The sequence below is a fragment of the Callithrix jacchus genome, chromosome 11 (genome assembly GCF_049354715.1).
Source record: "Callithrix jacchus isolate 240 chromosome 11, calJac240_pri, whole genome shotgun sequence".
Classification (NCBI taxonomy): Eukaryota; Metazoa; Chordata; class Mammalia; order Primates; family Cebidae; genus Callithrix; species Callithrix jacchus.
In genome coordinates this window covers 90,745,867-90,761,436 of record NC_133512.1, presented here as the reverse complement: position 1 = coordinate 90,761,436, position 15,570 = coordinate 90,745,867, and the positions used below count along the sequence as shown (strand labels likewise).

The window sequence follows — 15,570 nt, the reverse complement described above, 5'->3', positions numbered from 1 at the left end:
CAAGGGTGATTTAGCAGCAGTGGAAAGAAGAGCTCCTGGACCTTGCGGCTGCGTTTGTTAAAAGGGAAGCGGGGGTGGCAAAGGCAGCCAATGCCCCGGAGAAGCTGTTTCCCTCGGTTTGAGGAATTAACAAGTTATTACTCTGTCGCACTTGTAATTACGTCAGGAAATGAAACAGAGGTGAGAGTGTTGGAGACAGAGGGTTTTGAATGCGGAGTTAGGCATTTTAGGCATTTCAAATGCTGCAGTTCCCGGCCAGTGGAGCCACCGAGCCGACCTCTTCGGATGTGATTCCTGCTCAGAAGTGACAGGAGGACCCGGGACCTGCAGAACGTCCCTGAGACGGGAGGGGGTTGATGTGATGGGCAGAGCAGTCCCTGGGCACCCGAATGTCCTCACCCCCTTCTTTATTCCCTGGCCCTTTGTAAATAAAAGTGAACGTCAAATCCTTTACCACCTGAGGCCTCAGCCCTTCACAGGGTCCCCTTTCATGCCTCAACCTTCAGACGCTGGGGCCAGCTTGGTGCCCCTTAGCACCCGGGGGTCAGGACTGGGGCTCAGAAAGACACGCTCAGGCCTGGCCCAGAGGGTGCCCTGCACCCACCTGTGGGGCTTTTGGATCTGGGTCCCAGGGAGTAGCCACGGAGGGGCTGAGCGTGGTCTCGCTGGTCCACCTTGAATGTGGCCGACCGTGGATGTAGTCGGGAGCCCAGGACTTTGATCTGGCTTTAGGCTAAGGGTGTTGAACATCATGTGGCAAGTAGATCCAGGCCCGTGGAATCACGGACCACGCCTTGTGGCACGCAAGAGCATGGTCACGTCTGCATATTGAGTGTGTGCATGTGCACACCTGCATTCATGTGTGTACACAGGTACAACTGCATGAACTGAGGTGCATGTGTGGGTGTATGTACCGTGTGTACATACCTGCACCACCACATCTACAGGCGCACGTGTAGCTCTATCCAGGATTGGAAGGTGTCAATTACAACCCTGTATCGCCCTGGAAGAGTCTCAAAAAGACTCCCAAGGACTTAGGGTCTTCCAAGGAAAGAAATAGCTCAGCCCCATCAAGGTCTGGCCGAGAGAGGATCTGTCGTTTCATCCCCCCTCCCTCCCTCTTGCCACTCCAGGGTGTTCAGGTCTCCTGAACATCACACTCTTCTCTTCTTTTGACAGAGACTTTGGAGAGAAAGTTTGCAGAACAAGTAAAAGACCAGAGATAAGAAAGCTGTCAGCAGGTTGCTAGAGCTGCACTACTCCAGAAACGCAGCCCCGAGGGCACACTCAGAAACCTGCTGCCTCCTCCAGCTCCTGCCCTGGTTGGGAAGGTCCAGGTTCAGCCTGATGGACACACACGGGAGGACAGAGGCCTCGAGGCCGCTGTCTGCCCACAGAAGTGCAGGGCCTGGCCTCCTCCATGAGGACGAGGGCTGCAGGCTGCAGGTGTGGGAGGCTCTCGGGTGGGCAGTAGGGATGGTAGGGGGCGGGGAGCGGAGGGATGTGGGGTTCCAGAGCAGGAAGCTGTGCCACAGCAGGATGCCTGGGGTCCCTTTACCACCATCTCCCCCTGCCCAGCATTCTGCAAACATTGGATGCTTAAAAAGAATGGAGATGACTGTGCCCTTCCTGGTGGAGCTTCGATGCTGCCCTGAGAATTCCGGCTGCTTCTCGGGCTGCAAAGAGTGAAGGTGAGGGCGTGGATGGAGGCCTGGAGCGCTCCCGGCACCTGTGCTCCATGAGGCACTGCTCCTCATGGCTGCCATCACTGCAGCACCATCCCTCTTTCCAGAGGGGAAACTGAGCCTCCAAGAGGGGAAGGAAGGTTCCCACGGCCATGTGGCTGGATGGGGCATTTCAACCGACTTCTGTCCCCCTGAGTGTGTGCTGGCATGTGCGTGAGCTAGGGGCTCACTTGGAGCTGAGGAGGCTGTTGGGGCTCCCGGGCAGATGCCTGGGCTGGGTTTGTACCCCAAGTCTGTGCCTAGAGCCTGAGGGATGTGCCTCAGGCCAGGGTCTGGTGAGGACCCCGCAGGGGAGTGAGGGGTCTTGGGGATTTGTGTGGGCGCCGAGCCTGGGCCTGGGGACAGTAGTCATGCCTGGGCTCTGCCTGTCTCTGGCTCCTGCTCTGGATAACAGGCCAGCAGGGTTGGAGAGCGAGCCTGGAGTGTGTAGAGCCTCCTCCTGGAGTGCTCGGGAGCTGGGGTGAGAAGGCTGGAAGCCACCGTGGGACAGAGAATGGGGAGGGGCCCTGCAATCCCTCCCAGCTCTGCCCTGGCCTCCACCCTGGCATCTCCAGGACTGCTGACCCCGTGCTCCTCCGTTTCCACCCGGGTGCTCCTCCCTCTTTGCCCGGAAAGCTCCTCTCTTGGCCCCTGGTGTCTCCAGGATGGCCGGTCGGGCGCTCTTCTCTCTGCCCCGCAGTGTGTAGGCCACTCTTTCCTCTGTTCTGCCCCATGGGACGCTCTTGCTCCGGGGCCCGCTTCTGAGGGTGAGTGGGTGGTCCCCAGACCTGGCCTGGGGAACCCTGACTCCTGCTGTCTGGCTCTGACAGTCACGGGGGTGCGGGGCAGGGGAAAAGTGAGGGCTTGTGATGTGGGGGTGGCGAAATCCAGACCTTGGGTGTCCGGATGCCACAAGGTTGCAAGGAAGGCTTTGGTGGAAGCCCCAGGCAGCTCTGGGGCTGGAGGGCTCCACAGGGTGGTCCCAAAAGGGGCTGGTGGTAGGCCTGGTGCCCTTAGACCAGTTGTGGGGTGGGCCCCATCCCTGGGAAGGGCATCGGCGTGGGCCTGGGGCATCTGGCTGAGGGCAGTTCATGGGGGGCTGTGAGCTACCAGCAGCCCTACTGCCAGCCGCTGGGAGCCAGTGCTTGGGCCTGGACAGGGGCCTGTGGGGCTCCGGCCTCTGAGGCGTGGCCCAAGGTGGAAGAGCCTCAGTTTCCCAATTTCCCTCCATTCACTGCCACCTTTTCACAGGAATGTCTAATCCTGAAAAAGAAGGATGACTGCAAGTAATGGGATTACTTTTTTCCCTTTTTTAAGAAAATCGGGACCACAAGAGTTATGTATCAGTGGCTTCCTTCAGAGTAGATACCCCAGAGAACAGAGAGAGAGGCTCAGGGCTGTGGGAGAAGACAGACAGAGAGAGAGGCAGAGAAGAGGAGGCAGCCGGGACAGAGTGGGAGACAGACACCTTCTGCTTAACACAACCTCAAAAGAGAAGCAAAAGGAATCAGAAAAAATATTTGCAAACTCTTCAGCCAACAAGGAACCTCCAAGGAACTTACCCAGCTCCACAGTGACAAAAGAGCCCGATTGAAAGATGGGCAAATTTCAGCAGGTCATGGACTAAAAAAATACATAAGAAAAATGGGCAAATGATCGGAGCAGATGTTTCTTGAAAGACCTACTCTTGGCCAGGAAGTGTGTGAGGACACACCCAGCACCACTAATTATAGGGAAATGCAAATTTGAACCCCTGGTGAGATACCACCTCACGCCTGCTAGAATGGTTTTTATCAGAAAGACAAGATCACAAAGGCGGGAGGTGGAGGAAACAGGGCCATTTGCTGTGTGCCGTTGGAGGGAATGTGAGTGAGAACCCCTCCTACGCTACAGAGAGTGGCTGGAGTTTCCTGAAAACACTACAAATAGGGGCACCGCAGGGTCCAGCAGTCCCAGTGCTGGCCGTACACCCCAAAGAAAGGAGACCCGGCCATCAAAGATGCAGTGGTGTGCCCCTGTTCACTGCAGCACTATTCACAATGGCCAGGATCTGGAATCCACCCGAGTGCCGGTCAACAGACGGACGGGTAAGGAAGACGCGGTGCCACGCACAGTGGATACTATTCAGCCGGAGGAAAAAGGAATCCTGTCATCTCAGCCACAAGGATGAGCCTGCAGGAATTTGGTACGGGAAATCAGCCAGGCTCAGAAAGACAGACACCCCATCAGCTCACTCCTATGCAGGAGCTAAAAAAGCTGAACTCCAGGCCATGGTGATGGGCTGGTGGCTGCAGAGGCTGGTGGGGGGCACAGAGTTAGAGCCACAGGAGAATACACTCTAGTGTTCGCGGTGCTCCAGGCAACTGTGGTTGACAACAATTTATGCTTTCAGACAGCGAGAAGAGGGGCTTCAGAATGTTCCCACCACAAAGAATGGACAAAGGTTTGAGGTGGCAGGCCCAGGGACCGCCCTGATCTATGAGGGTCCCACATCACACATGAGCAGAACAAGAACTGCCCTGGTCTGACGATCCCACATCATACATAGGCATTGAAACATCACGCTGTGTTCCAGAAATGGGTGCAATTACTGTGTGTCAATTAAAAAAAGTGAGCAGACAGGCAGGGCGAGCTGGGCGGTGGAGGTGGAATCAGACTCAGCTGATGCGGCGGGCATTTCTTCCCTGCCTCCTGTGATGCGGAGACCCGACCTCATTCCCATGCCGTTCCCAGGCTTCCTTCAGAGCCCCGCGTGCTGTGGGGAGCTGCGTGGTGGGGTTGACGATGGCCACATCCCGGCACCTCTGGCTGCTGCCGCCTTCCAAGACAGCTCACTTCTGCGCCATCCAGCCCACCAGCCAGCATTGCCTCCGCAGACCACTTGGTGCTAGTGGGGTGTGCACAGCAGCAGTCTTTCTGTACCCACAGAGGCGGCAGCAGAGGAGCCACAGAGAGCATGGGGCTTCTCCACCTTGCCTGGCCCCTCACAGGTGGAAGGGGCTTCTCCACCTCACACGGTCCCTCACAGGTGGAAGGGGGGCTTCTCCACCTCACACGCACGGCCCCTCACGGGTGGAATGGGGGCTTCTCCACCTCACACAGACCCTCACAGGTGGAAGGGGGGCTTCTCTACCTCGCCTGGCCCTCACAGGTGGGACACGTCCCCTCTGGACTGAGGGGCGTACATCTTGTCCTGCAGGACAGAGGCCCCTGGCTCCCCTAAATACCGTCCCGTGGAGGTGACCACAGAGAAACCACCTGATGGCCAGAAAACCCACCGTGATATTTACCAACTGCACTCAACTATAAAAAGCAAATTCCCTAAGCCATCTCGTTTTCCTAATAAATGCAGCGACGTAATGGCCGAGACTAGCTTCTGAACAAATGTGGGAACAGAATGAACCCGCCATTGTCTAGGAACAAAGGTGTGATCAGATTCTCTTTTCTATTCAATTAATGTCTATTCCGCTCATTATGAGGGTTCGCTATTAGTGCTCTCCTTGGTTACTAAAGCACAGACACAGGCTCCGCCTGACCTGCTGGTGCTTCCCCAGGGAACACCCTGGGCTGGCTTCCTGCGTGTGCTGAGCGGACAGAGCGGGAGGAGCAAGCAGAGACGAGACGGTGGAGGCGGAGTGGAGCGAGATGGCGGGCGTGCAGGGCGGCTTTTACAAACTATTAAGTTAAATTCCTGGAAAAAAAATCAAGCTTCCCGGGCTGCCCTATCAGTTTATACAGCCCAGTAACACATAACAACAGCATCAGTCCGGTCCGGTTTCACAGGAAAAACCCCACTCCCACACAATGGCGGCACGGTGGTCTCTGCGGAGTTCTGAGGACGAATGCTCTGGTCTGCCACATTCACTTTAGATGCTTTGCAGGCAGGTGCTCTTCCTAGCCACCCAGCAGGAGGGCACTCGGGGCCACCACACCCAGCTGCCCCGGACGCAATGTGTGTAGGACCCCTGCCACAGAGACAGACTCCGGGGAGTCCACTCACCCACCTTCAGGGCCCCCGATGCAATGTGTGCAGGACCCTGGCCATGAAGACAGACTCTGGAGAGCCCACTCACCCACCCTCGGGGCCCCCCAATGCAATGTGTGCAGGACCCTGGCCATGAAGACAGACTCTGGGGAGCCCACTCACCCACCTTTGGGGCCCCTGATGCAATGTGTGCAGGACCCTGGCCATAAAGACAGACTCTGGGGAGCCTACTCAGCCACCTTCGGGGCCCCCGATGCAATGTGTGCAGGACCCTGACCATGAAGACACACAGACTCTGGGGAGCCCACTCACCCACCCTCAGGGCCCCCAATGCAATGTGTACAGGACCCTGGCCATGAAGACAGACTCCGGGGAGCCCACTCACCTACCCTCGGGGCTTTGGCGGCTCCCAGGTGGGGTCATGACCTGGGCTTTCAGAGGAGGATGGAAAATTCCGTGCTGGCACCGATTCCCCCCAGAGCAGGTGTTCGGTGCCGGGAAGTGATTCCCTCCCGAGGTCGTCTGCAGCTGATGGTGTAGACAGTGGGGCCGGAAGAGTGATGGCTGAGGTGGGCGTGGCTCCAAAGAGGATGGATTCAGAGTCAGGCCCGGAACCTCACACACGGGGGCTCAGAACACCCAGGAGAGGGGGGCATCTTTAATGCGACTTCATCTACCCACGAGGCGTGTGGGCATGCCTGTGTGCACGCGTGCGAATCTCCAAGGAATTTTGATCAACCCCATTCCAAGATCCCGAGGAAAACAGATTTATGGTTTTGTTATTAAGATAAATTAGTGCCTTTCCTTCTATGTTTTTGTTTTGAGACAGGGTCTTGCTGCCCAGCCTGGAGGGCGGTGGCACATCTCAGGTCACTGCAGCCTCAAACTCCCTCCCAGGCTCAGCAGTCCTCCCGTCTCAGCACCACCTGCCACCTGGTAGCTGGGACTACAGGTGTGCACCACCATGCCTGGCTAACTTTTGTATTTTTCTTTTTTGTAGAGAAGGGGTTTCACCATGTTCCCCAGGCTGATTTTGAACTCCTGGGCTCAAGCAATTCTCCCACCTCAGCCTCCCAAAGTGTGAGCCTGTGTCTGGCCTGGCGCATTTCTCAGGTATAGAATTACAGTACACAGATTTCTTTTTCTTTTCATAAGATCACATCTCACCACATTAAAAAAAAATCAGTCTTAAGCAACACTTGTAAAAATCATCAATGACTTGTGTGATGGGTGGCCCACTGCGTGGAAGCTGTGAATGGTCGGGAGCCCCTGCACAAGCCCCAGGCCCCAGTGGCACTTGGGAGGGAGGAGACCCTCAGTACCCTGCCAGTGCCCTGCTGTGAAGTCTGTGCACAGCCTGCCTGCCTGCCTGTGAAGCGTCCACACACCTGCCTGGCCGAGGCCTGCACACCGTAGAGTGGGGTGCACGGTCCCCCTCACCCCTTCTTGATTAGCTCATCGCTCTCCTCAGCCTCCCGGATGCCTGCGTTTTCAAATCCTGAAGCCCCCGGAGGCCCCTCTGCGTCTGCATCCCCCAGTCACGGCCATGCTAGCACACCAAGTGTCGAGCCGTGTGGGTGGAGAGAGCCCACCTCGCGGCTGGGATCTGGAGGCTGTCTCAGCGCCCTCTCTACCCGGGGCGGGGAGCCGTGTGGGTGGAGAGAGCCCACCTCGCGGCTGGGATCTGGAGGCTGTCTCAGCGCCCTCTCTACCCGGGGCGGGGAGCCGTGTGGGTGGAGAGAGTCCACCTCGAGGCTGGGATCTGGAGGCTGTCTCAGCGCCCTCTCCACCCGGGGCGGGGAGCCGTGTGGGTGGAGAGAGCCCACCTTGTGGCTGGGATCTGGAGGCTGTCTCCACGCCCTCTCCACCTGGGGCGGGGTGCATGTCCCAGGCCACATGCACTGGACAGGAAGGAAGCCTCGTCTGGGTAATGAAAATTTCCGACAAGTCTCCCTGCCCACTCGGAACCGGAGCAGGAGCTGGGGACTGATGCTGAAGTGAGAGCCGTCCCCAGCTGGGACCCACTGTGGAGGGGGCACAGTAGGCCCACGGAGCCCGCTGGTGCAGTGAGAGGGACTCTTGCAGGTCCTCGGCAGCGGGCACCGTCCTCTGCCGCCCACTCCTCCCCTCGGCATTTCCCCAGCCTCCCTTGCGTATTTCCGTTGTGTGAGTGGGTTTCTCAGCCCTGCCCTCCATTCCGCCGTTTCCAGCTCTAGCCAGTCTCCTATTTAATAATGCTGGCATCCTGTGAACACGTGTCCCTTAATTTTAAAATGATTGTTCCTTTTCGGTTTCATTTCTAGAAGTTTCGTTTGGTTCTTTTTCAAGTCTAGTTGTTCTCTTTTTCAATGTGGTTATTCTTCTTGTTTATATACCATTTAAAATGTTAAAGCCGATTTCACCGCCCTTTTCACAGGGCGCTGATTAAGCTTAAGTGTGTGGCGTCTGTTGCCCTTCCACTGTGAACCGCGTGAGGAAATAGAGACCGTCTTCCCTCAGGATTTGGCAACTGCTATCCCATTTGGCAGTTACTCAGGCTGTTCATGAGCAGCACAGAATAGTTCTGACGTGTTCTGTCCAAAGTTGCTCAGCTGTTAACGCGTGTTGTGGAGTCAGTTCTGACGTGTTCTGTCCAAAGTTGCTCAGCTGTTAACGCGTGTTGTGGAGTCAGTTCTGACGTGTTCTGTCCAAAGTTGCTCAGCTGTTAGCACGTGTTGTGGAGTCAGTTCTGACGTGTTCTGTCCAAAGTTGCTCAGCTGTTAGCACGTGTTGTGGAGTCAGTTCTGACGTGTTCTGTTTTCTCTTCTTGCCTGTTGAGGTGAGTGAGTCGGAATGAGACTCGTTCCCCAATTGTAACCATAGGCTGGCCACAGATACAAGGGTTCCATGAAAACCGAAGCGGCCGTTCGGTGAGAGCCTGCGGGCTACGTGGAACTGACGATAGAGCATGTGCTCTGTTATCTGTAAGCTGTGTGCTGTGTATCTTCTGCGTGTAAGCTGCATGACCTCTCTGGGTCCGCTGTTTAGGGGAGTTGGTTGTTAAACACTCCCTGAAGCCATTTGTGCAAACGCCAAGTGGACGTGTTTAGAACCGACCACCTGCTCTTGTGGGCCTCAGTTCTCACCGCCCTTCCCACACGGACGTCCAGGTCTCTCTTTGGGATAAGCCCTTGAGGAGTTCTCTTTCTTTGTGGCTTGGCTACGTATTTTTTTAAATAACTCTGCCCAGCATTTCCAGAGTGGAATACTTACATGGGATTTCAGCCTGCCCTATTGCCCTCGGCCCTGAATTCTGAATTGCATTCATCATGAGAATCTTCCATATTGTGACACGTGCTCACGTAAGATGTTCCGTGGCTGGGTCTCAGCAACATCTCAGACACATGGAAAGCAGAAGGTTCCCGGAGTGTAGGCAGGTTCCGATGAGGTGCCGACTCGGGGAAGGAGAGCCTGGGACACTGGAGCAACAGGACGCAGCTGGGAGTCAATCCCGCGAGCTTGAGAAGCTGCTCTGTAAGAGAGGAAGACCAGCATGCTGGCGGACGCTGACGGACACGCTTGGCCTGGCCAGACTTCATTTATTTTTATTTTTAACAATGTTTTGGCTTTTATTTTAGGGCCAGAGGTGTATGTGCAGGTTTGTTTTATAGGTAAACTTGTGACTTGGGGGTTTGGTGTACAGATGATTTCGTCACCTGGGTACTAAGCATAGTACCCAACCATTTTTTTCTGGGCCTCTCCTCCCACCCTCCATCCTCAAGTGGGCCCCAGTGTCTGATGTTGCCCTTTCTGTCCATGTGTTCTCATTATTTTGCTCTCACTTATTAGTGAGAACATGTGGCGTTTGTTATGTTTGGTTGTGAATCCCCATATTCGTTTGCTAAAGACAATGGCCTCCGGTTCTATCCTTGTTCCTGCAAAGGACAGGATTTCATTCTTTTTTATGGCTGCATAGTATTCCATGGTATATATGTACACATTTTCTTTATTTGGTCTGCCATCAGTGGGCATTTAGGTTGATTCTGTGTCTTTGCTATTGTGAATACTTCTGTAATAAACGTGAGCATGTGTCTTTTTTTTAAATTTTTTTCCTCACAGACAAGAAAAAGGCAGGGGCCTACACCACAAGGCCCATTCAGTTAATTCCTTTTTGTTGTTGTTTTTTTGTTTGTTTTATGAGATGAAGTCTCACTCTGTCGCCCAGGCTGGAGTGCAGTGGAGCGATCGGCTCACCACAGCCTCCGCCTCTCAGGTCCAAGCCATTCTCCTACCTCAGCCTCCGAAGTAGCTGGGACCACAAGTGTGTGCCACCATGCCCTGCTAATGTTTTGTATTTTTAGTAGAGGCAAGGTTTCACGGTGTTAGCCAGGATGGTCTCGATCTCCTGACCTCGTGATCTGCCCACCTCAGCCTCCCAAAGTGCTGGGATGACAGGCGTGAGCCACCACGCCCGGTCCTGCATGTGTCTTTATGGTTGAACAATTTATGTTCTTTTGGGTATTTACCAGTAGTGCGATTGCTGGGTCAAATGATAGTTCTATTTTTAGGTCTTTGAGGAATCTCCACTCTGCGTTCTACAATGGTTGAACTAACTCACACTCACACCAGCAGTGTGTAAGCATCCCCTTTTCTGCACGGCCTCACCAGCATGTGTCATTTTTTAAACTATTTAACAGTAACTGTTCTGCCTCATGTGAGATGATGTCTCCCTGTGGTTTTGATTTGCATTTCTCTGGTTAGTGATATTGAGCATTTCTTCATATGCCTGTTGGCCACATGTATGAGTGTTTGTTCATGTCCTTCGCCCCTTTTTAATGGAGTTGTTTATTTTTTGCTTGTATGTTTGTTTAAGAGCCTTGTAGATTCTGGATATTAGACCTTCGTCAGATGCATATTTTGTAAATGTTTTCTCCCCTTCTGTAGGTCGTCTGTTTACTCTATTGATGGTTTCTTTGGCTGTGCAGAAGCTCTTTAGTTTAGTTAGGTCCCACTTGTCAATTTTTGATTTTGTTGCAATTGCTTTTAGCATTTTTGTCATGAAATCTTTGCCAGTTTCTATGCTCAAAATGGTATTTCCTAGATTATCTTTCAGGGTTTTTATAGTTTTAGGTCTTACATTTAGGTCTTAAATCCATCTTGATTTTTAATGTGGTGTAAATAAGGGGTCACGTTTCAATCTTCTGCATACGGCCAGTCAGCTACTCCAGCACCATTTACTGACTAGGGAGTCCATTTTCTGTTGCTTGTTTTTGTCACCTTTGTCAAAAATCAGATGGTTGTTGGTGTGTGGCTTTATTTCTGGGCTCTCTATTCTGTTCTATTGGGTCTCTGTGTCTGTTTTTGCACCCGTACTATGCTGTTTTGGTTACTGTAGCCTTGTAGTATAGTTTGAGGTCGGGCAATGCAATTCCTCCAGTTTCATTCTTTTTGCTTAGAATGGCCTTGTCTATTTGGGCTCTTTTTTGATTCCATATGAACTTCACTTCTGTGAAGAATGCCATTGCTCATTGGAGAGGAATAGTGTGGCCATTTTATAAAAGGAAAATTTTTATTGCATTTTAGGTTTTGGGGTACATGTGCAGAACATACAAGTTGCATAGGTACACACATGGCAGTGTGTTTTGCTTCCTTTCTCCCCTTCACCCACATTTGGCATTTCTCCCCAGGCTATCCCTCCGCAGCTCCCACCCACCCCGCTGGCCCTCCCCTTTTCCCCCCAATAGACCCCAGTGTTTAGTACTCCCCTCTCTGTGTCCATGTGTTCTCATTTTTCATCACCTGCCTATGAGTGAGAATATGCGGTCTTTTATTTTCTGTTCTTGTGTCAGTTTGCTGAGAATGATGTTCTCCAGATTCATCCATGTCCCTACAAACGACACAAACTCATCATTTCTGATTGCTGCATAATATTCCATGGTGTATATGTGCCACATTTTCCCAGTCCAGTCTATCATCAGTGGGCATTTGGGTTGGTTCCAGGTCTTTGCTATTGTAAACAGTGCTTCAGTGAACATTCGTGTACATGTGTCCTTATAGTAGAACGATTTATAGTCTTTTGGATATATACCCAGTAATGGGATTGCTGGTTCAAATGGAATTTCTATTTCTAAGGCCTTGAGGAATCGCCACACTGTCTTCCACAATGGTTGAACTAATTTACACTTCTACCAACAGTGTAAAAGTGTTCCTTTTTCTCCACATCCTCTCTAGCATCTGTTGTCTCCAGATTTTTTGTGTGGCCATTTTAACGATGTTGATTCTTCTATCCATAAGCGCTGAATGGTTTTCATTTGTTTGTATCACTTCTGATTTCTTGGAGCATTGTTCTGTAATTCTCATTGCAAAGATCTTCCACTCTCTGGTTAGCTGTATTCCTAGATATTTTATTCTTCTTGTGGCAATTGTAAATGGGATTGCATTCCTGATTTGGCTCATGGCTTGGGTACTGTTAGTGTACAAGAATGCTACTCATTTTTGTACATTGATTTTGTATCTCAAAACTTTGTTGAAGTTGCTTATCAGCTCAAGAAGCTTTTCGGCAGAGAATGTGGGGTTTTCTAGATAAAGGATCGTGTCATCTGCAAACAGGGGCAGCCCGACGTCCTCTTTTCCTCTCTGGATGCCTTTTATTTATCTTGCCTGATTGCTCTGTTGGCCCAAATTTAGCTGAGCTCTTACGTCCATCTGTGCCATCCTATTTTAACAAAGAACCATGTTAAGTCAGTTTAGCAAGAACCGTTCCCCCGCCCATCCTTGATATCTGGTCACCCTCAATATCTGATTGGGTCCCTCATCCTCCACCATCCCCCAGGTGATGTCAGTCACCCTGGCCTCCCTTCAGCAAGAATCCTGTTAGGTGGGTTTAGCCAGAATCCCCTGAGCCTGGCGCTTCCTCTTGGTAACTCTCCAACTCTCCATCCACTCACCCCGAGCCCACGCCTTGGCTGTGGCGCTGTCCGTGTCCCTGTGGTGTTTGGAACTGAGCTCTGCTAGGGTTTGGGTACTGGACCCTGCAAACCTCATGTTGAAGTTTGATGCCCACCGTGGGATTTGGGGCCTAGTGAAAGGTTTTTGGGTCATGGGGGTGGATCCCTCGTGAAGAGACTAATACTCTGGAAATTCCCACGAAAGCTGGTTGTTAAAAGAGTCTGGCTCTCCCTCCATGCCATCTCCTGCTTTCTCTCTTCATCTGAGCTCTGCACACGTATGTGGCCATGAGTGGAGGCAGCCTGAGGCCTCCCTAGATGCAGGCACTGGCACCATGCTTCTCACACAGCCTGCAGAACTGTGAGCCAGAAGCCTCTTTTCTTTATAAATTGCCCAGCGTCAGGCGTTCCTTCACAGCAATGCAAGATGGACTGAGAGGAGCCCGGTCTGTCTCCCCCAGCACCACCCCTGTGCCAGTCGCACGGGCCCTGAATCAAATCTTCCTGCGTTTCAACAGGTGTCATTCAATGTTTGTTTCTTCACCCCAAGCCCCTCTCGTGGGAGGGCGCTGATTAGGAATGACCTGATTTTGGGACAAGGCGGCTCCAACGTCCTCCATCTCTCACTGTTGCCAGTGGAGACGGCTGAGGGCAGTGGGGAAGGTCGTTGGCGGTGGTGGCACACCCTGGAGCCCTGGTCTCTCTGGTTACAGTTTGAATGTCCTGCTGCATCTCCCTGCCATGTGGAGGGGTGTGATTGTGTGGATATGGGGGATGAGGTCTCCCTTCCCACCAAGGACAGAAGGACAGTCCTAAGATGGGGTTGGAGCCCTAGATGAGAGTATGAGCCTCATGGTCGGGGGGTGCGGGGCAGGGCTGCCGTTAGCCACGGTAGTGATATATCCTCCTCTAGGACTGGGCATGGGGAGGTGGCGGCATCTCCCACCCCACGGTGTGGAATCCAGGGGGTCCTGGGCACAGAGGGACAGGGACGGCACGTGTGGGACGGATGCTGCCTGCAGCTCCTTATTGAGACTGTTTAGTCCTGTTTTAAGCATGAAAACTCAGTGACGCCCTGGCCCTTGGTACACATCTAATGCTGCGAAGGAAGCAGCAACATGACCCGCGGTTCTAGAAAACATCCAGTTTGTTTCGGCGTCTGAATACATGTTCAGGGCCTCAGGAAGCAGACGGATGGGACCCTCCCCAAACAGAGACCGCTTGAATGTGAAATCGGAAGTTTAATATGACACAATTAAATATATCTATACATTTCACACTGGAGGATTTCTCTCGAAACATAAGGAGTTAGAAATTACAAGTAGGTATATGCTCCCTATATTCGGATAAATTCATTTCTATTAATTATTTAAATTCCAGACAGAAAGAATTTTGGAAAGAAACGGTAGCGATGTAAAAGCAGTGTTACAATACCACGTGGAGACGCAGGTGGCATGTTGGCATTGCTCTGTCGGCTCAGCAGGTGGCTTTCCTGCTCCTGCCTTCGGCGTGTCTGATCTAAGACCGGAGGGACGCTGTGCGGTGCGGCAGGTGGAGGCGCGTTTTCTACCCTCAGCCCTGCGTGGGAAATCTGCAGCCCACACAGCCGCCTCTGTGCCATCTTCCATGTGATTGTCTGGGTTAATGAAGCGAATTATCCTATTTCTGGGGTACAGGGTGATGGTGAACCTGATACACAAATGTTATTTTGTCAGATCTGAATCATCTCTGTGTGCTTAGGTTTACATGATGTGCAAACATGTGGCTCACTAAGTGAGGTGGCAGGGTGGCTGTGTGCGCCCCTCACTTCCCTTCCTGGCTCTAAGCGGCACGTGAGGTCTCCCTGCATCTCCTCCTCTCCCGGGAAACGCTCTCGGGCGTCTCTGGGATGTGTTGGAGGGGACAGCGGGGGCCAGGCAGGGTTGGCGCTCCCAGGACCTCACCGCTTGCTAAATGCCCAGACTTGTTCTTCCTGGTTCTTGTTATCTTACAGGCAGGCATTCACGGGGCATCTGCTTTCGTAATGCAGAAATCGGTATTTTAACACTGAAAACACGTCTCAGTGTTGGGTGCAGCTGTGACTTTGCAAAGGTGAGGTTGGGGAGTTCCAGCCTTGAGCAGGTGTCTGCCCCGGGGAGAGCCCCTGAATCTCTCCTTAGGGTGACAGGTGTGGCTGCCGGGGGCTGTCTGTGGTGCTCAGGGCAGTGCTGATGCTGATGGGGATGCAGGTGCCGTGACTGTCTCCCTTGCCCCGAAGCTGCAGGACGTACGGTTCTGTCCCAGTGGTTTCTCCCAGTGAGAAATGGTCTTGAAGACAAATACCAAATGTGAGTTGTGTGCCGGGTGGCTGGCAGAGTGCAGCCAGCTTCCCCTGCTCCTGCACGGCAGACCCGCCTGGACAGTGGCAGCGGGCAAGCACACTCTTCCGCAAACCGCCTCCAACACGCTGGCTGCGGCACCGTTAACGCTACATTACTTGCTTCTAAGAATGTGATGGGTGCTTTAAGAAAAAGTATTTTTTTAAGAAGTGAAAATCGATGAACCGATTCCCCTCCACCCATAACCACATTTTCCCACAAATCTCTCTTTATTATTGTTTGATTAAACAAAAGTACACATTTTAATTGCTAAACTGCACTGACTACGGGAGAGCTAAGGGCCCTATTACTATGCAGTTATAATAGAAGACACACAATTAAAGTTGGACCAGGATCCCTGACAACATCCGTGGGGTGGGGGCGCCCCCGAGGCCCCCGGGCCGTGCTGCTCACTGGGGAAGGGCCTTGAGGATGGCGTTCACCTCCTCAGCCACGGCTGTCAGCGCGAACTCAAACTGCTCCTGCGGGCGAGAAAGGAGAGAAGAGCCGGTGAGAGCGCGTACTCTCCTCCCACCGCAGCGTCAGCTCCACGGGCTCTTTTGCAGAAAGAGCTCTTT

The 15,570-nt window shown here is 52.9% G+C and overlaps 2 protein-coding genes across 34 annotated transcripts in view; one reads left to right on the top strand and one right to left on the bottom strand.

The window, feature by feature from the left end:
- LOC118143820 (uncharacterized) overlaps positions 1-15,570 on the top strand; it is a 112,519-nt gene that overhangs the window by 87,008 nt on the left and 9,941 nt on the right. For 12 of the 18 annotated variants that reach the window (XR_013524106.1, XM_078343332.1, XM_078343330.1 and 9 more), the window contains one exon: positions 1,180-6,822. The gene's annotated coding sequence lies outside the window, so the exon portion shown is untranslated. Of the gene's footprint in view, positions 1-1,179; positions 6,823-9,101; positions 9,360-15,570 lie in introns of those variants that run through there. The other 6 variants (XM_078343320.1, XM_078343317.1, XM_078343323.1 and 3 more) reach the window with 5 other exon arrangements.
- PTPRN2 (protein tyrosine phosphatase receptor type N2) overlaps positions 13,857-15,570 on the bottom strand; it is a 1,018,236-nt gene continuing 1,016,522 nt past the window's right edge. For all 16 annotated transcript variants that reach the window (XM_078343304.1, XM_078343314.1, XM_078343301.1 and 13 more), the window contains one exon: positions 13,857-15,474. In XM_078343304.1, coding sequence (XP_078199430.1) covers positions 15,403-15,474 — 72 coding nt within the window. In that variant the 3' untranslated portion in view covers positions 13,857-15,402. The remainder of the gene's footprint in view (positions 15,475-15,570) is intronic.